General features: G+C 42.1%; 1 protein-coding gene across 1 annotated transcript in view; it reads right to left on the reverse strand.

Moving 5' to 3' along the window:
* The window catches only part of Scfd2 (sec1 family domain containing 2), a 304249-nt gene that overhangs the window by 24801 nt on the left and 255037 nt on the right, over window positions 1-24411 (reverse strand). Inside the window, exon 6 of the mRNA XM_048364323.1 lies at window positions 7124-7269. Within this exon, the coding sequence (XP_048220280.1) occupies window positions 7124-7269 (146 nt within the window). The remainder of the gene's footprint in view (window positions 1-7123; window positions 7270-24411) is intronic.

Below are 24411 nucleotides of genomic sequence, written 5' to 3' on the forward strand. Positions count from 1 at the left end.
GGATAGTCATCAAGGTTGCAAAGACCCCAGCATGGGCATGGGGTGTACGGTGGGGGAGGGTGCTGGCTCTCTTGCCCTTGCTCCTTTTTGGGTTAGTCTGTAGAATGTGCATTATAGGCACAGCCCACTGAGGTGGGCTAACTGCTGTTCCCTCCCACTTCCATTCTAGAGACTGTGATTACTGTGTGGACATTTATTTAGAATGAGGAACTAAAATTACAACTTAAAATACAAAAAGGAAATGGTTTTAAACACATCACATGATCCAGAAAAATGATAGAAATGTTTTTATTAGTGGTCAGATGTAGCCCTCTAATGCTTATTTCTTACTTTGTTTTGTTTTTTGGTGTGGTTGCATTCTTTCTGATTATCTTTCCCATAAGACAATTTTGAAGCAGCACATTTCTATAGAGATGTGATAGTTATCAAGCTATTTATTGTCTCTTTGCTCCAAACTCTTCCTTCTAGACTCAGCTCTTTCTATGACGCTGGGCTCTGACTCCATAAAATACAGGAGCTGGAAGAACCTCGTTCCTCCCAAGACATCACCTTGCAATGGCCCCTCAACAATTTCAGCTGACTCTGGCTTTTCATCATGGATATACTAAATTACTTTTGTTTCAGTCCTGTGGAACTACAGCATGGTTAAAAAGCACAACTCGGGGAAGACTTTCCCAGACATGAAGCAGCACTTGTCTTGTGCCTTCTTTGCAAATACATTTAAATTTATTTTTTCCACTTAGGGCTTTAAGAATGAGACCTATTGGCTTTTTTCTCCAAGCAATTTAGTTGGTAGTTTGGGGCCCAGACCATGTATCTGAAGTCTGATTGGAGCAAGCTGTTTTGGCAATAGTTTCTTGGACGAGAACTCTGACTGTCATGGCATTTTCCACTTAGCCAGGCACTCCTCACTTTTCACCAAAGGATCATACAGAAGGTGACAGGTGTTTCTCTGGAGTCCTACCCCAAGTTTTGCACATGTCTGAAAGGGCCAGAGGGGAGGCCTGGTATTTGGGTTGTCTAACATTAGAAGGGTGAAGCTGAGCACTGTTGGCTCATGCTTGTAATCAGGAGGTTGAGAACTGAGGATCACAGTTCAAAGTCAATCTGGACAGGAAAGTCTGCGAGATTCTTATTTCCAATTAACCAGCAAGTAATTAGAAGTGGCTCAAGTGGTAGAGTGCCAGACTTGAGCAAAAAAGCTAAATAAAGGATAGTGCCCGGGCCTTGAATTCTAGCCCCACTGCTGGCACACACATGAAAGAAGAGGCAACCTAATGTTTCTGACTCAACACTCACTGCCAGTTCACTTCTTTTGAGAGGGAAGAAGAAGAATTAAAAACTCCAATAAATTTGGTCTCTTTGTTTCTTTATGGCCACTTAATTCTTGCTTCTGTCACATCCAGTAGGGGTTACAGTGGGTGTCTGTTTGGAGAACAATCACTCAGAGATACAGGTTCCTGCTTTGGAGGGGAGGGGGCTCCCTGATTAGCCTGGGGCACTGAGATTCCATGCTGATTTCTATGCTGATTCTATTTCAGTAGACAGAGAGTAAGTAGGATTTCCACAGGGATGTAATGGGTCTCATTTGAAAACATATCACTTCTACCCATAGTTCATTGGCCAAAATTACTTACAAATCTACATTTACCTGCAAGGCAATTTGGGAAATATGGTCTCACTGTATACCACAAAGGAAAAGGAAATGGAAATAGGGGAGCATATAGCATCATCTCTGACTCAGACACAAATCAAATTGGATTTGAAATATTAATATGGCTATTTCCCTAACAACTGGTAAGCTGCATATATGGGCAAAGGATTTGTCCCTTTGCATAGGAAACTGGCTTCTGGTTAAATTTCTAGCTCTGTTTCCCTGGAAACCTGATAAAGAAGGAATGTCAAACTACACTGGCAAGAGTGCTTACAACAAAAGTGACCCCTGCTTGGTAAATTGCAGTACTGAGGGAACTTCAGATATTTGGTAGATACACCTGGAGCTTGATGACTCTTGAATAATAATCAAGTGTGTCCTTTATGGAATGCTGGAAGCTGTGCTCACTGCACTGTGGCTGAGAAAATCTCCTATATAGTTTTCACACCAAGGAACACCCATACACACCTAGTAGCAACCTAGTTCTCTCAGTCGTGGGCTGTCACTTCAGAACTCAATCATATGCCTCCCCGATGGCTGCAGAGACTGCTTTGTGTTTCATGGGCAGTCACAAGGGCTGATTCAGGGAGAAGGTGCCCGACACTCTTCAGATGGCAAATTATGGCCATACCTTAGCTGACTATTGTCAGGGGGGACCAGAACCACAGAGCCAGCTTATCTCTCAGGCATAGGTTGCCTAGTACCTTGGGCTCTTTAAGAGACCATAAAAATACTTTATTACTATTATTTGTGTGTGTGTGTGCAGGTGTGCCAGTACTGAGGCTTGAACTCAGAACCGTGTGCCCTTGTGTCTTTCTTGCTGACAGCTGGTGCTCTATCACTGGAGTCACACTTCTATTCTGGTTCTTTGCTGGTTAATTGATGATAAAGTCTTGCAGACTTTATTATTATTATTTTTTGCTTGAGCTGGTTTCAAACTATGATCCTCAAATCTCAGCCTCCTGAGTTACTCGGAGTACAGGTGTGAGCCACCAACTCTGAGCAAAATGCCTTAGCTTTCAAAAATATCAGATGATAAAGGTCAGAATAATGTTTTGATATAGAAAATTAATGACTTACCTTTACACCAATATAACCATACCTTAGGTGTTTTAGTACTTTTAATTTTTATAAAGAGAAGGGCTCACAGAGGCCAAGGCACCTGGCACCATGAAGGTCATCCTGGGCTAGCTCTGATGGTGTTTTGAGGCTGGAAATAGCACCTAAAAAGACCCCAATGCCTACGATCTTTGAAAGGATCAGAGTTCTACAGAACTGATCTTCTATCAGAAACTCTCTTTATCCCCTTCTTTAAATGAACTATATATTTTCAAGAACAATCTGGGCTTTAAAACAATGGACCATTTAAAGAAAATGTGAAAAACAAAATGCTTGTATCAGATTCATTTTGTGCTGGAGATAAGGAAGGTGTGGTTATATTGGGAAGATTTTTTTCCCTAAATACCTGAGCTGGCTTCTGTGGCAGCAGTTTCTAAGATTATAAAATGTAGTCTAACTTCTGAAATTAGGTGCATTTCAGAGATGGCCTTAGATAACAATTTCAAAGGATGCCCAAATAGCTGCTACCCATCCCATCATGTGGGTCACTGACATTGTCTTTGATGGCTGGAGAGGGGGAAGCTAGGAGGCCCAAGCCTGCTCTCCCTTTCTGCACAGTGGCCCTAAGCACCAACTTCTTAGGAAAACAAGACTTGTCAAGGGTATTCATTATTTCTCAGTTCAAGACTGCATAGAAAAACATCTGCTTAAACTGTCGAGGGATTTGACAATGCCATGGATTTTTTTAATTTTTATTTTTGCCAGATTAAAATTATTTTCTCCTTTCATCTTCTTCTTAAAGGAAATGGCTTGTGTGCAGATTTTAAGATGTTTTATCTATTCATTCATCCATGCATTCTTCCATCTATCCATCTCTCCATCCTTTATACTATTTTTTTTACAAAACTCACATGTGGTCTCTTCAACTTCAATATGAGGAAATCAAAGTCCACACTCAGAAAGAATTTGCTTGCATTCACACATGAGGTAGAACTAGACTTCAAAACAATGTCAAGTTTCTTGGCCCTGAGTTTCATCCTGTCCCATACTAATTAATTCAAAAAGTTCTGAGTTATGGGGCTAGGTATGTAGGAGCGGGGGTGAGAAGGAGGGACAGAAATTGGCCTGGGATATGAACAGCTGGTGCCCAGGGCTGGGTAGTGTTGACAGGGCACTGTGCTTGAAGACTGCTCAGAGGGCCCTATTTCCCTGGCACAAGACGAAACAAACTTCCGTGGGCACTGCTGCTTTCATGTGCTCTTGTTCGCATGCTAGAGGCACAAAAGACAGCACACATTCTGTGTGGAGTTTTTAGCAGAGCAACTCTGCCTCAGGAGACTTGTGCTAAAGTACATCAGGGCAGAGCCAGTAAGTCTTGAGTCATCACTAATGTCCTCTTTTTTTTTTTTTTTTTTTTTTTTTTTTTTTGCCAGTCCTGCACTGTCCCTGGCTTCTTTTTGCTCAAGGCTAGCACTCTGCCACTTGACCCACAGCGCCACTTCTGGCCATTTTCTGTATATGTGGTGCTGGGGAATCGAACCCAGGGCTTCAAGTATACGAGGCAAGCGCTCTTGCAACTAGGCCATATCCCCAGCCCACTAATGTCCTCTTGATGCTACAGCTGAGGATTAGCAATGTGTCAAATACTGTGGCACTGAGGAAGGAACCCAAGCATCCCATACAATGGTGACACATGCAAGAAGAAATGGGTGTTTGGTAACTCACAAAAAACTTTTTCCCACATGCATGTGTCACCACTAAACATTATGCTGATCTATGATCCTGTCATGGGCAAACTGGGGTTTGTCGAATGGGGTGGGACCATGGAGCTAACTTAACTATTTGGTACAGGACACCAGTGCCTCGAGCTCATGTTACTTCTGGGGGCCCACAAAATTACTATAGTTTTTCTATCACAAAGACAAAAAGGGAACTTTAAGGTCAAAGTGATGTTTTGACCTCAAATCATTGCTCCTTCTGTGTAGCCCTTATCCCAACAACAGAAAAGAGATGGGAGAAGTGAACACCACATAGTAGCACACAGCTGGGTGATGAATCTAGATGCCCAGTTTGAAGATCATGTTGATCCTACTAATTATATAAGAAGCTGGGCACTGATGGCTCACTCCTTAGCTACTCAGAAGGCTGAGATCTGAAGATTGTGTCCTGAAGCCAGCTTGGGCTGACAACTCAGTGAGACTATTTGTCTCCAATGAAAAGATCTGGAGGTGTGGCTCAGGTGGTGGAGCACCAGCTGGGAGCAAAAAAAAAAAGCCAAGCCAATAGTTTTAGCTGGTTTCCTAGTGCCTATCACCTCCCTCTCCTCAGAATGCAGGGTCCAAGCATCCCTGGAGCCCCAGGCCTGGTAATGGGATTCATTTCTGGAGAGTCCATTCCTCTGCTTCTTTTAGAAATTTGATTAAGTCCAATAGTAAACTTATTTTCCTTAAAGTGCCACTCTCTACATCCAAAGTGTGACTGATAGACTTTCCTGAAGGATTAATAGATGAAGATGAGGTAAGAGGCACCTCTAGTGCGATAAGGAAAACAAAAGCAGCTTGGCGCATTAGCACATGATCATCATATCAGGAGAGAAGACACTAGGAAAAAGCCTGAACTATATCTATCAGAACTTCTAGAACCTTCACAAGAGCTGTGGCTCAAGTGGTAGAGTGCTAGCCTTGCACAAAAAAGAAGCCAGGTACAGTGCTCAGGCCCTGAGTTCACAGCCTAGGACTGGCAAAAAAAAATTTTTTTTTTAAATAAAAAAAATTAGAACCTTCACAAGAGCCATGGTACAGTGTTGACTGCAAAGACCTGGGTCTTGCTCCTGGCCATTGTGAGCTTATATAAAACCATTTGTCCTTCCTTTCTCAGAATAACACCTCTCTGTCTTACTTATTGTAAGAATCAAAGAAAGAAAAATAACTAAAGATGTACTTTTCAAGTGTCAGCTGCTAATATACAAGAGGAAGCACTGGGGTTCTGCAGGGCTGTAGTGGGAAGATAAGGCTGTCTACACATGTTAGTCCCCTGAAGTGGTACTCTTCATGATGCTCTAGCCTCCTCCTGAAAGTACACTCAATTCATCAACTCCCCTACAATCATAAGTAAATTTCCCTAGAGGTATCATGGGAAGGCAGAATAGAAGATTATTATTGATTAGCTTTTCCCCTCGGAAACATCTGATCCTCCCTGGAGGCTCTCCTCAGCCCCCAGGGTCCCCGACCTTCCACCCTCTCTAAATTTCCCTTTAGGACTTTCTATGCATTCTTCTCCCCTGTGAGTTTCAAATAAATACTGGGTTCTCACATAATCTTTCTATCAATGGTCAAATCATTCCTAGTTGGTGCCCTTCCCCTCAGTAGAAAGTTGTAGGCAAATTCTATCTATCTATCTATCTATCTATCTATCTATCTATCTATCTATCTATCTATCTATCTATCTATCTATCTATCTATCTATCTGTCTGTCTGTCTGTCTGTCTGTCTGTCTGTCTATCTACTGGTGGTACTAAGGTTTTGAGTTTGGGGCTTCATAGTTGCTAGGCAGGTGTTCCACAGACTCCAGCTCTTTTTATTCTGATTATTTTTTGAGATAGGTTTGCCTGGGCTTGATCCTCTTGTTAATCCTTCCTTCCATAGCTTAGATGACAAGTATGTACCACCATACCCAGCTATTGGTTGAGATGAAGATCCCATGAATGCTTTTTCTTAGGCTGGTCTTGAACCAGAATCCACTCAGTCTCTGCCTTCTGAATAGGTAGGATTACAGTTATGCTCCAGCAGTGACTGACCTCTATTTTATTTTATTAATTAACTATACATATATTTTGAGACAAGGTTACGTGAGATAGCCCAGGCTGACCTCAAACTTCCTATGTAGCTTAAGATGACCTCAGATTTGTGATCTTCCTGCCTCGGCCTCCTCAGTGCTACTGCAAGAGAATTTCAATAATAACTATTTCCTTTATCACACATATCACTTTCCTTGCCATAATATTATTAAGTCATTTTGTTATTCTGATTGTCCAAAATATTACAGATTGTTTAGATCTCAAAACTTAGGAATTACACAGGACCAGTCTTTCATTTAGTACCTATAGCAAATAGACCCCAAAGAAATGAAGGACCTTACCCAAAGCTATAGAATAAATCTGTGACAAATCCACAGTTACAAAGCCTTGTGACTCCAAACCAGTGCCCATACAACTGCCTCAAAGCTGAATTGAGAGGCTTGTGGAGTTGGTAAAAATCCCAAATTCTCAACCAAAAGGGAACTTGGAGTCTATCTAGAATGAACCCTCCAATCCCATCCTAGAGATTTTAAGCAGAAACTTTCTTTGGAGCTATAGTCTGAATCCTAAATCTGAAACAGACTAGTCAGTTGCTGTAAACCCCATGCACTTGCCTGGTGGGTGTGAGTTCCAGGAATGTACACAGACTTGAACTGCTTCATGAGATTCCGAGCTTCAGCAATATCGTGAAGAGAAACAAAGAGTTCATCCACAGCAATTTTGGATTTAGGAAATGTCAGGTTAATTGCAGAATCACAGCCTGAAACAATCCAGAAATATTTTCTTAGTTGAACAAATCCTTAAATTAAGTCTTCTCATGACAGTTTGAGCTCAATGTAACACATTTGGGAATTTCTTTAACCCTGTGTTTCCCTGGCTGTTCACCACCTGGACTCTTTTAATCACTCCAAGCAATGAAACATAAATGAGTGTAAGTGCTGGAGGCAGAAGTTGGACTTGGAATTGCCTGGGGTCACTGCCACTGGCTTTAATCCTATACTGCAGACATGGCACTGAAAGCAAGTGCCTTAAGGGCTATGATGCTCAGAACATATCTGTGGGAAACTATGAAGAGACACAAGGAAAAATAGAAGACAGTGCCATGATAAACTCCCTTGCTCGAAACTCACCCAAAGTTTCCATGAATCAGGCTGGCAAGGCTGAGAAAGATGCAGAGTTGCTCCAGTAGCAGAGCTTGCTGGGACAGGTTAAGTTCTAATGTGCTAACAAAGCCCATGGCAGACTTTCAAGATCACATAGCACCATTTCCAGCAAACTTGGGTTCAAAATGTCCCTTGTAGACCTAAATTTCTCTATGTATGATGTCTCCACCAAGGGGGCACATGTGCATGGTTCTCACGCCAACTTCAGGCTGTATTTAGTAGATAAGAGGAGCTATGCATACAGAGGTTATGAAATGGGGTGAGTTATTTCCTGGGATAACAGTAACCTCTAGTGTGACTGAATGTTCACCCCATGTCAGGAAGTACTCTAAGAAATTAATGCATATTAGCATATTTAATGTCCACAGAAACCTAACATTGTAGGTAGGTTTGTGCAGATGGAGAAACACAGCCATATAAAAGTCACCAGACATTCCACGTATTTTATGTGTGTTAACATCACATGTATGAAGAAATCAGTCAAGATACAGTTCATCTGTAAACCAAACTTTTCAAATGAAGAGTAAGTTTCCTGGGGAGACTTGGGCCTGTCCCTGGGGCATTGTTCCCCGGTGGATGGAAGTTAGATCCAGGCCCTTCTCTCGGGCCACACAAGGTGTGAGGTTTCCCAGGCTGGCTGCACAGCCTCCTCAGCCTCCTTTGAATCTCAGCTCTGTCAGGTGTGTATTCAGTTACTTCTAATAAGCCCCTGCCAGGCTGCTCCATTAAGCCAGCTCAGGAGATAACAGCATTTTGTAAGGGAACTCTGAAGTGTACAATTCCAGCCAGTTCTCATTGAAGCCACTTAGTTAAACAGATAATAAACCAGAAGTTGATCCTAGCCTTCAGCTACGTGTGGTCTGTGTACTTCATTTGCTTACCTTGTGATAAGGGAGGCCCCCAATCCTCTGGGGTGCCTGTGTATTCTTCTACAATGGGAGATGACTCATGCTCCTGTAATTTTCTTTCTCTAGAGAGTTTGGGGACTTCTTGGACAGGGGTCCAGTTACTCCTTGGAGTAGCCACATGGGGTTCCTGTGTCATGCCAGTCTTCTCTCCATTCCCTCTCACCCTTCTCCACTTACTCAAGGCCCTTTACCTCAGCAGAGACAGAAAAGGTTTCCTGGCCCTGAACACTGCAGGGACCCACTGCTCCAGCCATGAAACTAGCAGAGGGATGGCTGGGGTGCTGAAATGAAACTGCAAGCCTTCCTTGTCACCTCCAACTTCTTCTGTTCAGTCTGGTTCTCTCAAGCTGCAGGCTTGAAGCTTTCTAGTTCTTCTGACATCTTTTCACATGAACCTAGTTGGCACAAGTTTGGCCTTCTTTCTTAGGTATTCAAGTAAATAAATATGTTGCCTAAGGAGCTTAGTCTGGATCAATTGAAGGAGTCCTTATTTAAGGCCTCTGGCACATACACACTTACACATATCAAACATACTGTGTGTCACCTGGACTGGACATGCTAGAGAGCAGGGTGTGTGGCTAGAATATTATTTGAAATGTCTCCTTATTTAAGAACATTATTTTTCCTCATGGCTCCAAAGACCACTCAGGTCCCTGAGTCAGTATGGGCAAAACACGAGGATATTTTCTCATCTGATTCTCTCATCCAGCTGGCCTGAAGTTGGGCACACTTGGCCCACTTTCTTGCTTGCGCCCCTCTGCCTTTCAGCAACCCATGGCAGCAGGGTGCCCACCTCCATGGGGCAGTCAGAGCAAAGGTCTGCTCTGACACTGCCTGAGAGGGCAGAGCACTGGGAGGTCACGACCTCCACCATCCATCCAGCAGTCTGACATGGTCTTTTCTCTCTTTTGAAATTATTATTTTTAAAATGGAGTCTTCTCCCAGGCTTCTCAAGCTTGGCCAATGAAAACAAAACTAAATAAAATAAAAAATAAAATAAGCCCTAGCAAGTGGTATCCCATCTGAAATCTTCCAGTGATGCAGACGCATAAAATGGCTCTTGAGGAGGGCAGCTCCTGCTAAGTACATAAGGCAAACTAAGATATAAGTCCTCTTCCTAAGTGTGCTGGGACACCCAGGAGGCTGGGAAATTCATTTTATGAGATGATCATGAAAATCTAATCTCATTCTCACACTTATCCATCCATCCATCCTTCCATCCATCCAAGGATACTTACTTACAATTTAGTTAAAATGAAAACATAAATGTGTTTCCCATTCACTAATCCTTTCAAGTAGTTTTTTATTCAAGATCTTTTCTTGGAATATTGTCTGCTGGTTAGAGTTACTTCTTCAACAAACCTTGAGATACTATGTAAGATTTCTGACATAATATGTAGTTCATTTTAAGTGGAATCAGAGGTTAGCAACACCTGGAGCACAATCAGAGAGTAGACTTCTTCTAGATTTTAATATTTTGGGTTTTATTTATCAGATTTTTATAATTGCTTTGTTGGTACCTAATTCAAAAGTATCTTTTTATTTTTTTTCAAATTTTTATTATCAAACTGATGTACAGAGAGGTTACAGTTTCATACGTTAGGCATTTAAATGACTCCTCTGTATTGAGTCTTTCAAAAGCAAACGATTAGGGTTGTTACTGATGACAGTTTTCTTAATGTGGAAACATTTAACTAAACTTTGCAATTTAGTAATTAGCACCCCTGGGAAAAGCAGATTTAGTAACAGACATAGCAGACTCTTGGAAATCTCCTAACTCCATGGGGACAAGTAGCCATACTGGGTGCCTAGGATGGCTTAAAGCAGTGTCATTGTATTTCACAGTAGATCCACAGAATGTTATTCTGATGACTGGAGCATGCACATGGAAGCTGGTGTAAAACACATGAATACATGCCCATCTTTACTATTATGAGTTAAGAATACATTTGCATTTCTGAAGTTCCATATTTATATTACCCAGGTACTTGTAGCTAGCTCACGAATCTCATGCTTACTGAGATAGTCTGATTTTTAAGTTCCTCTATTATAAGAATGATCATAATCTGGATTATTGCAGATCTTCTACATTGTATAGGCCACTTTCCCCCCTGGCTGTGGGGTCCTTGAGCCTGGCACGAGTTCCTCAGCAGGTTTGGAGATAAGGACATAATGCTCAATGCTTGGACGACTAAATGAAGCAGCCTGACAATACCTTAGCCAGGAATAGCCCATGATCATAAAGACATCATAAAAAGCCCAAGACATGTGGATGCCTACGAAGGCTGAGCACTTCTGGAAGACCCTCTGTAAATCTCCCTGGTGGCTCCTGTGCTTCCTGACCTCCCAGCCTATGGGTTCACTGAATCCTGCTCCATATCCTAGAGCCTACAGTTGTAGCTCAAGTGACAGGAGGGTTGGGTAAACTACTGAGTGGGTAAGAGACACTGGATGGTTCTTTGCTTCCTTTCTGGTCTCTAACACAGTGCCTAGCTCACAGACTATATCTATCAAGTATTTCTGGAATGAATGAATGGGAAAATTAGAGGAAAAAGTCAAATCAGACCAAACAGGCTATAAAGCAACAGCACTGATTTTCTTAGCAGATGATAAACTACCTCTGCAGGGAATTTCAAACAAAGAGCTTCCAGCTTGTGTTGAGCAATTGCAGCTACAAGGAGAAGTGGATCAACTCCCAAAAAGGGTCCTGGAGAAGAGCAACCTCGACTGGCTGATAAATCTGCTTGTGTGTTTGACACACAAAATGAAACTACATGCAGCTTAAGTATGTGACAAAGCTGTTATAAAAATACAAGAGAATGCTAAATACAAACTGTAAGGCAGTGGCTATCTCAGAATAGGGTGATTATGTCTGGTAGGGAGGCAAGTAAGAAAGGACATGTGATATGGTGGTGAGTCCATGGGTATTTATTATATAATTTGTGCTTTATAATATACATATACATATACAGGTATCATATATCATATGACCTTTCCTCTAAAATGAGCTATCAGGTTTAAAAGTGGAACCAAAACCAGTTCCACTACCTAAGCCTCCAGCAAATTCAGCTTTTAAAAATAGCTGATTAAGGGAACAAATCACAGCTAAAAGGTATTATTATTAGGCAGGCCTAGTATGGTGGACAGGGGAAAACTTGTATATTCAGGAGGAAATGTGGCATAATTACATGTGGCTGCCCAGAATGGTCACCTTAGCTTTGAGGCCTTTTATGAGACACTGGGTGATAGAAAAGCCTGAAGGAAGGACATCGAGCAAGAATATGCTTCAGGACTTTCCCCTAAGATACCTCTGGGAAATCTCCCCAAAGTGGCTCTTCTATGGCCATAACTGTAGAAAATCAGTTTCTTTATCTTATGATGTCATGTCTTTAAGTAAGAAAAGCCTTGAGGAATTTAAACCATGTGATTCTGTATTATAGTTGTACAACTTTACATGCTGGTTATTACATTGTCTATTAAATCAAGGTAAACACACTGCAGGCAGAAAGTTCTCAAAATTCAATACAACAATATCTGAGCCCCTCCCTCCCTCCCTCCCTCCTTCCCTTTCTTCCTTCCTTCCAGCAGTACTGGGATTTGAAATTTGAATTCAGAGCCTCATACTTGGTGCTAGTGTAGCTAGTGCTAGTGCTCTATCACTTGAGCCACACTTTCAGTCCTGCAGTTTTGTCATCTTTTTGAGGGAGTCTCACAAACATGTTTGCCCAGACTGGCTTCAAATGACAATCTTCAGATCTCAGCCTCCTGAATAGCGAGTTATAGACACAAACCACCAGTGCCCAGCTAGACTATTTTTTTTTTTTATGAAGGATTAGATTTTTAGGTCAGATATATGATCACTTATTAGCAGGCTGTCATTTCAGTTGAATAAGATTTAGTTCATATCATTTTTACTTTGGGCACTTTCCCAAGCCCTGAAACCCTTTCAAAGTGGGGGATACCCACACAGCCACTCAATACCAGAGCTCATGTTCACAAACCATGCCATCCGCAAGGCAGCTGGCACACAAGCTCACCATCAATCACAGCCAAAGTCTCAAACTGAGTCTTCCGAAAAGGTTGCTTGTTTTTATTCTGCTAAAGTAAATTTACTGAATTATAGACTTGCCATTTATAGGATGGGAAGTCCTCTTTCAAATAATCATCTTTCTGATGATTCTGGATAGCTCAGAATGGCTTCCAGAAGGTGCAGGCAGAATTGCCTTGGGGTCTCCGGCTTCTACTCCCCTTAGAGTCTCAGCCCAAGTCCAGTGTGATTATCAGCTCTAAGAATTCTACCAAAAGTCCACTGCATAGGAGAATTTATTTTTCTAAGGAGATAATGTTATGCATTCCTTTATTAAAAATGCCAATGAAAGCTAAGCACCATTGTTCTCATACTTGTAAACCTAGCTACTCAGGAGGCTGAAATCTGAGGATTGCAGTTTGAAGCCAGCCAGGGCAAGAACGTCTTTTATCTCCAATTAAGTCTGGAAGTGGAGCTGTGGCTTAAGTGGTAGAGTGCAAGCATTGAGCAAAAAAGCTCAGGAACAGCTCCCACGTCCTGAGTTCAAACCCCGGGGCTGACAGGTGTGCGTGCACATATGTACACACATGTACACACATGTACACACACACACACACCAATTCAATTGGAGCAAAGAGTATGGTAATAACATGCTGTCATTTCTGGCTGTGCTATTGGGAAATCCTTCTTTATAGTGAGTACTTTCCTCAGAGTTATGCTTTCTGCTAATTACAGAAACTTATGACATGGTTAATTGCCCATTAGGAGAAAAGCATGAAATCAAAAGTTCAAATCATGCCATATTTAAAAGTCTTAAATCTCTCTCCTGGCCCTCCTCACTTCTTGTTAGCCATTATTTAAAAGCTTTCTTTTAAAACTTTCTTTAAAATCTTCTTTTCCATTCTGTTTCTTGATCCCAGGCTTTCTCAGCTTGTTATGAGGACATTCAATAAGCCCAAGGGGATTCTAGTGTCTTTCTCTCCATTTTGGGGGGAAGGTGAGGTGGGATCATTTTCTGATCTATTTGAGTTAAAGGAAAGAATGGAAGAGAAGCTTATTGGCCTTACTTAGATTTCTTTCATCTCTTTTGTTTCAGGAAAGAATAGAAGAGCAAATGGCGTTTATTTTTCTTCCAGTAGCAGTCAGGTTAAACGCACCCTGCTGCCCTTCCCCCAACACACTCACAAATCACTCTCTGCCTGGATCTAAGGTCCCCACACCTGTTATTGTAAATCTCTGTTGACCCCTTGGAGATGGAGCTGGCACCCATAGGCCTGAAACTGAAGCTCCCACTAAATGAGGCCTCTTATCTATGTCTTTCTGTATTTTCTTTTGGAAGCAGCATGGATTAGTGTGTGGGTTAGCCATGCCTGCTTGAGAGATGGGCTGTTGTCCAGAAAGGACTGGCAAGGGGCCTGAGCAAGACAGAGAAGGGTAAAAATAGTGGCTTTCTCCCCATCCTTTAAGGGTAAAGGAAGCTTCAGGGTGGAGTCCAAAGCAAGTGCAGAAGCAGCAGCAAAATGGACAGATCCCTGCTTGTCCTCTGCAAGCCAGGGCTCCACCCGCATTGAAGTCCTGTTCCAGTGGGAGTCATGCTGCAGAAGGGGCTGGATGGAGAGAAGCTCCTGAGCCCAGTGATGACACAGGTTCTCTCCAGTGGAGGTCACTAAGATGAATGAGGGTGTCTACACCACCAGTTACAGTTTTATTGCCCCCCCCCCCCCCGCCAAAAAAAAGAATGACCACCATAACTCATCTTTCACTTACTTCTGTTCAGGGCCATTTTAAGTAGACAGCTGTTTAAGTAGACAGTGATCCTCTGTGCACACCCTGTCATGAAGGGTAACACTGAGGGGGTGGGGTAGTCTTGTTCCCCCTGTAGAACAGGAATGGGCATGGCTAAAGGACAGGGTGGGGGAGGGCTGGCCAGTTCAGAATGCTGGAAGACGCTGGCAGCTGAAAAGAGTGGGGGAGTTAGATTAGAAATAAAGACCCTAGAATGGTTGGAATTCCTTTGGGGCTTCCACTAAGGAGAGAGAAAGCAATCAAGCCAGATAGGCCAGGTGGACAGCACTAATATTCTATACACACAGAAGCCCACAACTGCTTTCATTTCTGGGCAGAGGGCATGCCTACCTCCTGGTAAAGACACCGTGCCCAGACTTGGGGAGAAGCCCTGTCCCCAGCTTGCATTCCATTGGGAGCTCATTAAGCCAGTGAGTCTCAGGTCTGTAATGTGTTTCACACTTCATGTAGGCCAGGTGCCCTGGAGGTGGTCAATAAATGTAACAGGGATTCACAGGTTATTATTCTGGCAGAAGAAGGGAGACAAAAATAAAATGAAACAAAAAAAAATCCTCCATAGAAATTTCTGGCTGTGTGAGAAGCTTCCTATTCCTACTTAAGTAGAAAGCTCTGGAAGCTGCAGCAACTAGAAATGCAGGACACTCAGAATGCTTTGATTGCTGGCTGTGGGTCAGCACTCCTGTGTCATCTCTCAAATCAAAGAATTCTCCTTAAGATCTGGAGACAGATCAAGGATACATGACTGTAATCCAGCACTTGGGAGACTGAAGCAGGAGGATCATGAATTTTCAGGGGAGCCTAAGCTACATAGTGAGACTTTATTTGAATAAGCAAGCAAACAAACAAAATAGGGTTAGTAGAGCACCTGTCAAACCCCTGTCCAACAAACAACAACAATAACAAATCACTATATATGTATAGATACACACAAAATGAAAGGGTTAGAGAGATGTATATAGATGTAAGTTCTAAAGATGTTCACAGTCATATTGTTTATGATAGTGAAAACTGGAACTAATTAAGTATCCACCAACAAGAGGATAAAAATGAATATGTTCAATTTATTTTTGATTAAAGTGTTAAGAGTAGCTGTTGAGCAGTATGTATAGTTGATATGTTGAACAGTATAAAATACGACTGTATGAGTGTATGCAAGTACATATTGTTCACAGTTATTCCCTAGCATATCAATGGCCAACAAGACTTCCTGCAATAATGGGAATATTTTATTTCTGTACTGCCTAATATGATAGTTAAAATGGCTATTGGGCTCTTGAAATGTGGTCAGTACGACTGAGGGTCTCAATTAAAAAATATTTTGTGTGTGTATGTGTAATGGTACTTTTACTCTTACTTACCTTTTATGCTCAAGGCTGGTGCTCAATGGCTTTTATGGTTAATTGAAGATAAGAGTCTATCAGATTTATTTGCCTGGGCTGGCTTCAAACTGTAATCTTCAGATCTCAGCCTCTTGGGTAGCTAGGATTACAGGTGTGAGCCACTAGCACTCAGTTCAATTTTAAATGTAATTAATAGAAATGGCCACATGTGGCTAGTGGACTCTTTTTAGCATGGCACAGAAGTAGACTATAACCCTGAGAGGGCCAGAGATCTTTCTTTTAGTCCTTGTGCTTGACAAATGTAGGTGTTCAATAAATAGTTATTGAATGAAATAATTTCATAAGGGCTGTTATGTCTGGAATCATGGGAGACATTTACTTTATATACTCTGTTCAACTTTGATTTTTCATAAGCATAAAATGTATGCACTTAACAGGAAACAAGAAGACATTTAAATTCTGAAAAAATATCATTCTCATTTTTTCCTTCCTCCTGGCTGCCCAAACTTTGGCTTGCTTGGGTTGGTGGGAAGCAAGGCTGGCCCCTGGGCAGTGGGTAGTTTAATCCAGGTGAACACTGCTGGATGCCACTGAACCTCAGCCCCTTGTCCCTGCTACCTAGCAGAGGTCAGGTGGTGAAAAGTTCATTTCTCATCCTCCCGTGCAGGCCTCAGGGTTTCTTTAAGTCCTAGCGAGGTCAACAGCAGAATCTCAATTTTTAGGGGGGTAGAAAACTTACCAGAAAATACCATCTCTGTCATTAGAATGTGGGGCCAGGCACATTCCTCTTGGTTATTTACAAGGTCAGCCATAGACCTGATTTATCACTTTGTATCTTAGTAGTCAGTTCCTAGGATAGTTCTTCCTATCCCTGTGTACCTGACAAGTCTGGCTGCTCACCCCAGTCCCACCCTTCTCCCCTCAGTCCTCTCCCCAGGCATTACTGCTGCCTGACCTCCCAAGTCAGGCCAGTGCCTCAAGCTCTATTCTGTCTGCTCTTCCTCCCTCCGTGGCTAGAGCTAGAAATTGGTTGGTGAGCACCACACTCTGCCTCCCAGAGCCTGTAGATCCTGGGTTGGCAACATCCATGTCTCAAACCTCAGTCTTTCCACCAGTGTCTATGTACTGTCTGTTCTGATATTTATACAGCCTTTTTCCCACAGGCTGACTGTAAACCAGCTCATTTTTTAAAATCTTAAACTGATATTTTTCCTTTTCACATCTATTGAAGGCTAACTGTGCCAGGCACTAGAGGTTGTGTGCATACTCACAGAACCTGTATTACAGGAAAGGAAAAGAGGAATATACGCATAAATGCACATATTAAACATATAGACCATACTATGTTACCAGAAACAAGTAAGTTTCCAGATGAAAAATGGAGTAGAAAATGTTTTCTTGCGCGCGCGCGCGTGCGCACGTATGTACGTGTGTGTGTGTGTGTGTGTGTGTGTGTGTGTGTGTGTGCTGGTCCTAGGCCTAGGTGCTGTCCCTGAGCTTTTCTGCTCAAGGTTAATGCTCTACCACTTAAGCCACACTCTACATCTAGCTTTAAAAAATAATAATAATTGGAGATGAGAGTCTCATGACTTTCCTGCCCAGGCTGACTTTGAACAGTGTTCCTCAGAGCTCAGCCTCCTCTGTAACTAGGTTAAAGACATGAGCCATGAATGCCCAGCTAGAAAACATTTTTCTATGAGACTTTTTTTTTTTTTTTGCCAACCCTGGGGCTTGAACTCAGGGCCTGAGCACTGTCCCTGGCTTCTTTTTGCTCAAGGCTAGCACTCTGCTGCTTGAGCCACAGCGCCACTCCTGGCCTTTTTCTATATATGTGGTGCTGAGGAATTGAACCCAGGGCTTCATGTATACAAGGCAAGCACTCTTGCCACTAGGCCATATTCCCAGCCCCTAGAAAACATTTTTGATAGGCTCAAAAAAGCATCTTGGACAAGTTGCATTTTATCATAAACTGTTTTCTGGTGCATAGGCAAATATTGCAGATACCTAGGAAAAAGTTTCTAGGCAGAAAGGTAACGTGTGCAAAGGCTCTGATACATGAAAATCTTCGGGTTTCCAAGACAGCCATAGACAAGTGGCTGGTCTAGAGGGAAGGGACCCACAGTCACGGAGAGGCAGGCAGGAGAGAGTACACAGCTGGGTAAGGACTGGATGGCAAAGGATCTCCTCAGCCTGACACTTTCTTGTGCGGAGGGGATCGCAGTGGGGTGTGTGGGATGTGTGATTGGGAAAGTAGCAGGCCATCTGGAGTGGCTGCTGTAACAAGGAAGTACAGGAGCTCTGGAATTCTACGCATTCAAATATTTTGTCTCCCTGTCCCTTCCTGATAGCAGGAACACAATGAAGCCCAATGGGGGAAAAATAACACAACCATCCAAATTGTCCCAGGAGAAAGCTAGCACATCAGCTTGGCATCATTGTCAGCCATTTCTGTGAGAGACTCAATATTGTAATGCCAGGGTCATCATCAGAGGGTGTGGAGGGAGGAGGGGGAATCAGAGAGGCCTCTGGTTCACATCTCTGGTAGTACTTGTTTGAAAGGGAGTTGGTAAGGGGGAACCTGTCAGATAGCGAGGTCAGAGGCTGGCTTATTTTGGAGTTTGAGAATTCGAGGTTCATCAGGTAGCTTTCAGAGCAGAAAGGGCGCTTGTTACTCAGAGAGGAATTAGGGATTAAGGTGCTTTTTACATTTCACCAGGGCTGGTTCATGTGCTGATTCACTCAGCAAATATTTACTGAGTCCTTGCCATGACGCTGCTGAGGGCATGGTATAGAATAGCAAACATGCATTAAAGTTGTTTCCTGCATCAGTTTCCTTTGTGTTTCCCCACTGTGGCTAGAGATTATGTTAAAGTTAGCATTTATGAGTGCTTCTAGGTACTAGGTGCTAGTCTAGGTTCTTTCTCTTACTGCTCAGAACATCCCTAGGAAGTTCTATTTTCCACATATGAGGAAAATAAGGCACAGAGAGGGTAAGTAACTTGCCCCAAGCCCCACAGCCAATTAATGACAAAACCATTATTGGAAGTTTGGGCAGTTTAGACTCAGAACCCAGGTTCTTAAATGTTGTGTTTTTATAGGAAATCAACAAACACCTGAAGGATTATGAGAACACAAGCAGCATAAACATGGTAAAATAGTTCAAATGTAAGCAAATAGCTGGGAGAAAGATCAGTCTAAGTTTTGACAAGTCCAATTTATGGGTTATTTAGAAGGATGTCCACTTTTATTACTTACGGATGCTACAGCTCAGCTGCAAGACACTAACCAGCACAGCTTTCAGCTGCAATAACATGTCAGAAGAGGCTAATACCAAACACTCCCTGCCCTGGAAGACATTTGTTCCTTCCAGAAGGCTAATGGTCACCACAACAATGTTACTGGGTGTGCTCATTTACTTAGCCATCCTTACTTTCAATCTAGGTGAAAGTAACTTACTACGAAATAGGAAATAAGATTCCACACCCAAGTCTACTTTGCTTCTATACTGTTGGGGCAGCCATTATTGCTCAACAGCATTCTGGGTCTCTTTCTCAGATGTGATGGACACTAGGGTTGGGCAGGAAAATGCCAGTGGCAGTGGCAGATGCCATTTCTAACTGGCATCAGAAGCCGGTATGCATATTACCAAGAAAGCTAGGAGGCTCTGTCTACCTGAGCCTCACAGTCCCGATGAAGACAGGGACCATAGAGAAGACATCAGTCACAATTATTACAAACACCAGTCTGCCTCCATCTCATAGCATGTGACTACTATCAGGCAGTGGGGAAAGTTACCAAGTAAACAAGACAACTCTGGTGGTAAGCTGATAGTAGGCTACAGTGGAGCAAAGTGGTAAGGGAAGATCTATTAGCTAGGATAGGGATGGGGGAACACATTAGAGTACATTCAAAGTATGGAAGAAAAAGAAAAGGAAAAGGCAACAGAGAAGGAAAAGCTAGGAAAGCAATGAGGAGTAATGGCCAAATAAAGACATACTATTAATGTAACTCTCTTCCTGTACTGATCTACACACATTTGGCAGGAATATGCAAATGCCTCATCCTGGCACATACACTGTAGCGCTTGCTGCCGTGAGCTGATGGCATCAAAACCACCCTCAAGAGCAGCAGCTTGCAGCCCAGCTGGCTTAGGCATTCAAACTATAGCAGGGAGCACACATTCCCTGGGGGCAGCTGCACTCAACTCAGGAGGAGAGGAACAGCTTAAGCTGGTTTCAGTTACATAGTGGGTGACATAATCTGAATAAGGAGAATCCTTCCACTTCACACATGAAGAAGTAATGATACTCTTGTGTAGTCGTGGCTTAAGGTAGTCCCTACTCCAGGCTCAAGAATCCAAGCAGAGAAACTCTACATTGGGCATTAAAGGCACAGTCCTCATCTTTGAGAAGCTTAATAATCTTATTATAGAAAGGCTAGTCCTTCAGATAGACTCAAGGATGAACTTAAGGACTCTTGTAACTTGGGGATCTCAATTTCACCTAGGAAAAAGGTATATAGCTGAAATGACAAGAAATGTGAGACATTCCCCCTGGAAGAATGCCTGAGACTGGGCCATTTACAAAGAGCATTCCTTATACCTCTGGAAGCTGAGAAGCCCCAAATGAAGCTTCCTGCATGTTGTGTGGGCCTTCTGGCTGTGTCTTTACATGGTAAAGGCTGGAAAGGCAAAAATGAACTAATTACCTCAAACTAGTATCTTTCTAGACCCCTCATCCTGTCCACGAGGACAAAGCCCTCACAGCCAGTTCAAAGTCTCCCTCATAATCCTCCCACACTGGCAACATCTGCATTTTGAGGGACACACTTAGACTACAGTGTGGAAACGAAATCCTTGAATCCACAATGCACTGGGCCTTGTGTGCCCTACCTCAGTTTCTTGGGTCTCCTCCTACCCATCAATGTACCTAAAATAGAAGCACGTGGGAGGGCTGCATTCAGACACATGGTGCGCCTTTATTTTTAGCCACAGAGAACATTTTATTTCTCAAACAATCTAATGCAACAAAAGCCTAACACATAAGAACACCTGGATGTGGTACAGGCAATTATTCAGCAAGTAAGGTCTTAGATACTAACAAGGATAAAAAAGCTAAAAATATTCTCAATGGACTTTACTGAATGGTTGATAATACTTGTCATTTTAAGCCTATCTTGTCTCATTTAGTTGTATCTGGATTAATAGAATTATAATTGCTATACATATTACTTCTCAGTACTTAGCGTTAACGTAGACCAATATCGAGTTCTCTTATTTACTTGTATATGGCATATTGCTACTTATTTAAAACTGGATTTTTCAGCTGGGCATCAGTAGCTCATGCCTGTAACCATGGGTACTCAGGAGGCTGAGATCTGTGGATCATGGACAACTTGGGGAGGAAAGTCTATGAGACTTATCTCTATCTAACAACCAAAGTTTCAGAAGTAGAGGTGTGGCTCAATTGGTAAGACATAGGCCTTGAGTGAAAAAGATTAGAAATATTCCCCAGGCCGAGAGTTTAAGCCCCAGTGCAGGAACAACAACAAACAGATGTACAATAGCGCAACAATGTAATTGAGTTCCACACTGTCTGTGGTCTGGGGATAGGACACTGGAAATGGGACTGTTTTCTTTTTTTTTTTTTTTTTAAGTATTTATTATCAAACTGAATTACAGGGAGGTTACAGTTTCATACATTAGGCATTGGATACATTTCTTTTTTTTTTTTTTTTTGGCCAGTCCTGGGCCTTGGACTCAGGGCCTGAGCACTGTCCCTGGCTTCTTCCCGCTCAAGGCTAGCACTCTGCCATTTGAGCCACAGCGCCGCTTCTGGCCGTTTTCTGTATATGTGGTGCTGGGGAATCGAACCTAGGGCCTCGTGTATCCGAGGCAGGCACTCTTGCCACTAGGCTATATCCCCAGCCCCTGGATACATTTCTTGTACTGTTTGTTACCTCATCCCTTATACCCCTCCCTCCTCCCCCTTTCCCTCCCCCCGCCCCCGTTCAGTTCATTTACACCAAACAGTTTTCAAGTATTGCTTTTGTAGTTGTTTGTCTTTTTTTTTTTTTTTACCCTGTGTCTCTCCATTTTGGTATTCTCTTTCAATTTCCTAGTTCTAATACCAGTATACACGGTTTCCAATATACTCAGATAAGATACAGAGATAGTGTAGGTACAACCACAGGAGGGTGATACAGGGACTGTTTTCATTATCCCATGTCTCAGAAATGGTAAGTTCTTTCTACTGCACATATGTCTACAAGGTCAGAGCAGAATCTGAAAAGCAGCGCCAAGCACTAAGGACAATGAGGAAAATAGCTATCCTTCAAATTCCAAGCCAGAAACTCCACAGCACTGACAAGAGCCCTTTGTCATCACTGTCTTATGAGTTATGATAAAAATCAAACTACCTATAGATACTTTTCTAGTGACACGTATATCATCTAAACTTTGTTTTCAGGACAAGACTGGCTGGCCTCTCTTTCCACATATCTGGGTTAACTAGCACAGATGAGCGACAGTATATTCCAAGCGATTAGCTGGGCATTGTCATCAGATGCTCAACCAGAGACATCCTACAAGGTTCTGTGCACTCCTTCTAAGTAGGGAACTCATAGGAGAATCTCTGTGCACCCCAGCTGCAAGGAGCACTGAGGCCACTGAGCATCCTTTCTATTAGTAAAGACAGGATGCTTTACAAAGGGCTAATAAGTAACTCAAAGAGATTTGTTTTCTTAAAGGAAATTTCTAGACATCAACTTATTCCAGCAGGAAAGTGCTTTCTGGAAGGCATATCTTTTCTCATGATATGGATGCATCTTGCACAAAGCTGTCTGCCATATTAGCTACCTATTCTGTTTTCAAGTTGAGCAGTAGGTGGTATTGACTTTATCCTGAATCAAGGCATGTTTACCGTGAATTCAGCCATGATCATATGGCAAGAAGGCATTCTTCTGTGTTTATACCTGTGAGCTAACATGAAAACTCTTAAAGGTATTCAAAACTAGATCTCATTAAATCAAAATAAAATAGTTTTTCCTTCACTATGAGTGACAAACACTTTAAAGCTCAATAATACCAAATGAAGAGCAATATAGTAGCATGTACTAAAATTACAAACACAAAGAAAATGTGTACCTTTTAATCTAGTAATTATACTTGGATGAATCTACCTTAGAAGTAAGTTTACTTGGAATACAAAAAGCATGGATAAGGGTGCTTATTATACTGGCTTACAACCAATAATAATTAGAAGCAATTCTTTAATATGTGCATTAATGGATAAAGATTAAATAACATGTGACATAATTTAAAAGATCTATAGATAAAGGAGAAAAGAAGGGTGATTGAATACAGTCATAATATCCAATGGATTTATGTGAAAATGAAACCAGGTAACTTGGGGTTGGGGGTTGAGACAGATGGGAGAGAATGATGGAAAGGATGACAATGATCAAGATATGTTGTGTTCTGTAAACTAAAATGCTGAACTGAAATCTCTTTTTACAATTATTTAAAGGTAATTAAAAAATCTATGTGAAGGGGAACATCAAAATGGAGAGACAAATAGTAATCGGAGAACCAATGCAACAGCAATACTTACAAAACTATATGCTGTAGACCAACTGTACACCTTGTGAGGGCGGGAGTAGGATGGGGGAAGGTGGGAGAAAAATGAGGGAGGAGGTAACAAGTTTGATAAGAAATGTACTCACTGCCTTACGTATGAAATTGTAACCCTTCTGTACATCACTTTGTTTTGTTTTGTTTTGTTTTGTTTTTGGCCAGTCCTGGGCCTTGGACTCAGGGCCTGAGCACTGTCCCTGGCTTCCTTTTGCTCAAGGCTAGCACTCTGCCACTTGAGCCACAGCGCCACTTCTGGCCGTTTTCTGTATATGTGGTGCTGGGGAATCGAACCCAGGGCCTCATGTATACGAGGCAAGCTCTCTCGCCACTAGGCCATATCCACAGCCCTGTACATCACTTTGACAATAAATAATCAGTTAAATAAATAATCAGTTAAATAAATAATCAGTTAAAAACATCTGTATGAAGCAACTTGAAAATAACTATGAAATATTAAGTGGGATAAGCAAGTTAGAGAACCGCAGAGTAGAATGTCATACATGAATTTAAAAACCCTATGGGCTTTCAAGCACATACATTTGCATGGGAATACTCAAAAAGAACGTGGAAGAGTGTATCTACTGATGACTGGGTCACCAAGGGGAATGAGGAGTGTAATTAGAAAAGAAAGGACATTGGGAGGATGCATGCTATTATCTATATTGTCTAAACGTTGTGTTAAGGAGGGTGCATTCATACATAGAAGCATTGTGAATCTCATTTAAAAGCTTGTCCCAGAAAAGCTGGTTTCCTCCTTACTTCTAGAGCCCTGGTCTCTATATAAGATTTTCTCTACTATCACCACCATTTCCTCCTCCCCCTCACTGCAACTTGCTCCCAATTTTCTTTCTTTTAGCACATACATTTGAAACTGACTCTGGCAAAGTCATGAAACTGACCTTGGCAAATAGTTTCTTTTTCTGCCAGTGCTCAGGGACAGTCCATGGTAAAATGTGTTGTATTTCTGCTAGAGTCAAGGGCACAATCTTCAGCTCACAAAAATATCACACTAGAATAAACAAAAG

This window comes from Perognathus longimembris, chromosome 16 (genome assembly GCF_023159225.1).
Source record: "Perognathus longimembris pacificus isolate PPM17 chromosome 16, ASM2315922v1, whole genome shotgun sequence".
In the NCBI taxonomy this organism is placed as follows: Eukaryota; Metazoa; Chordata; class Mammalia; order Rodentia; family Heteromyidae; genus Perognathus; species Perognathus longimembris.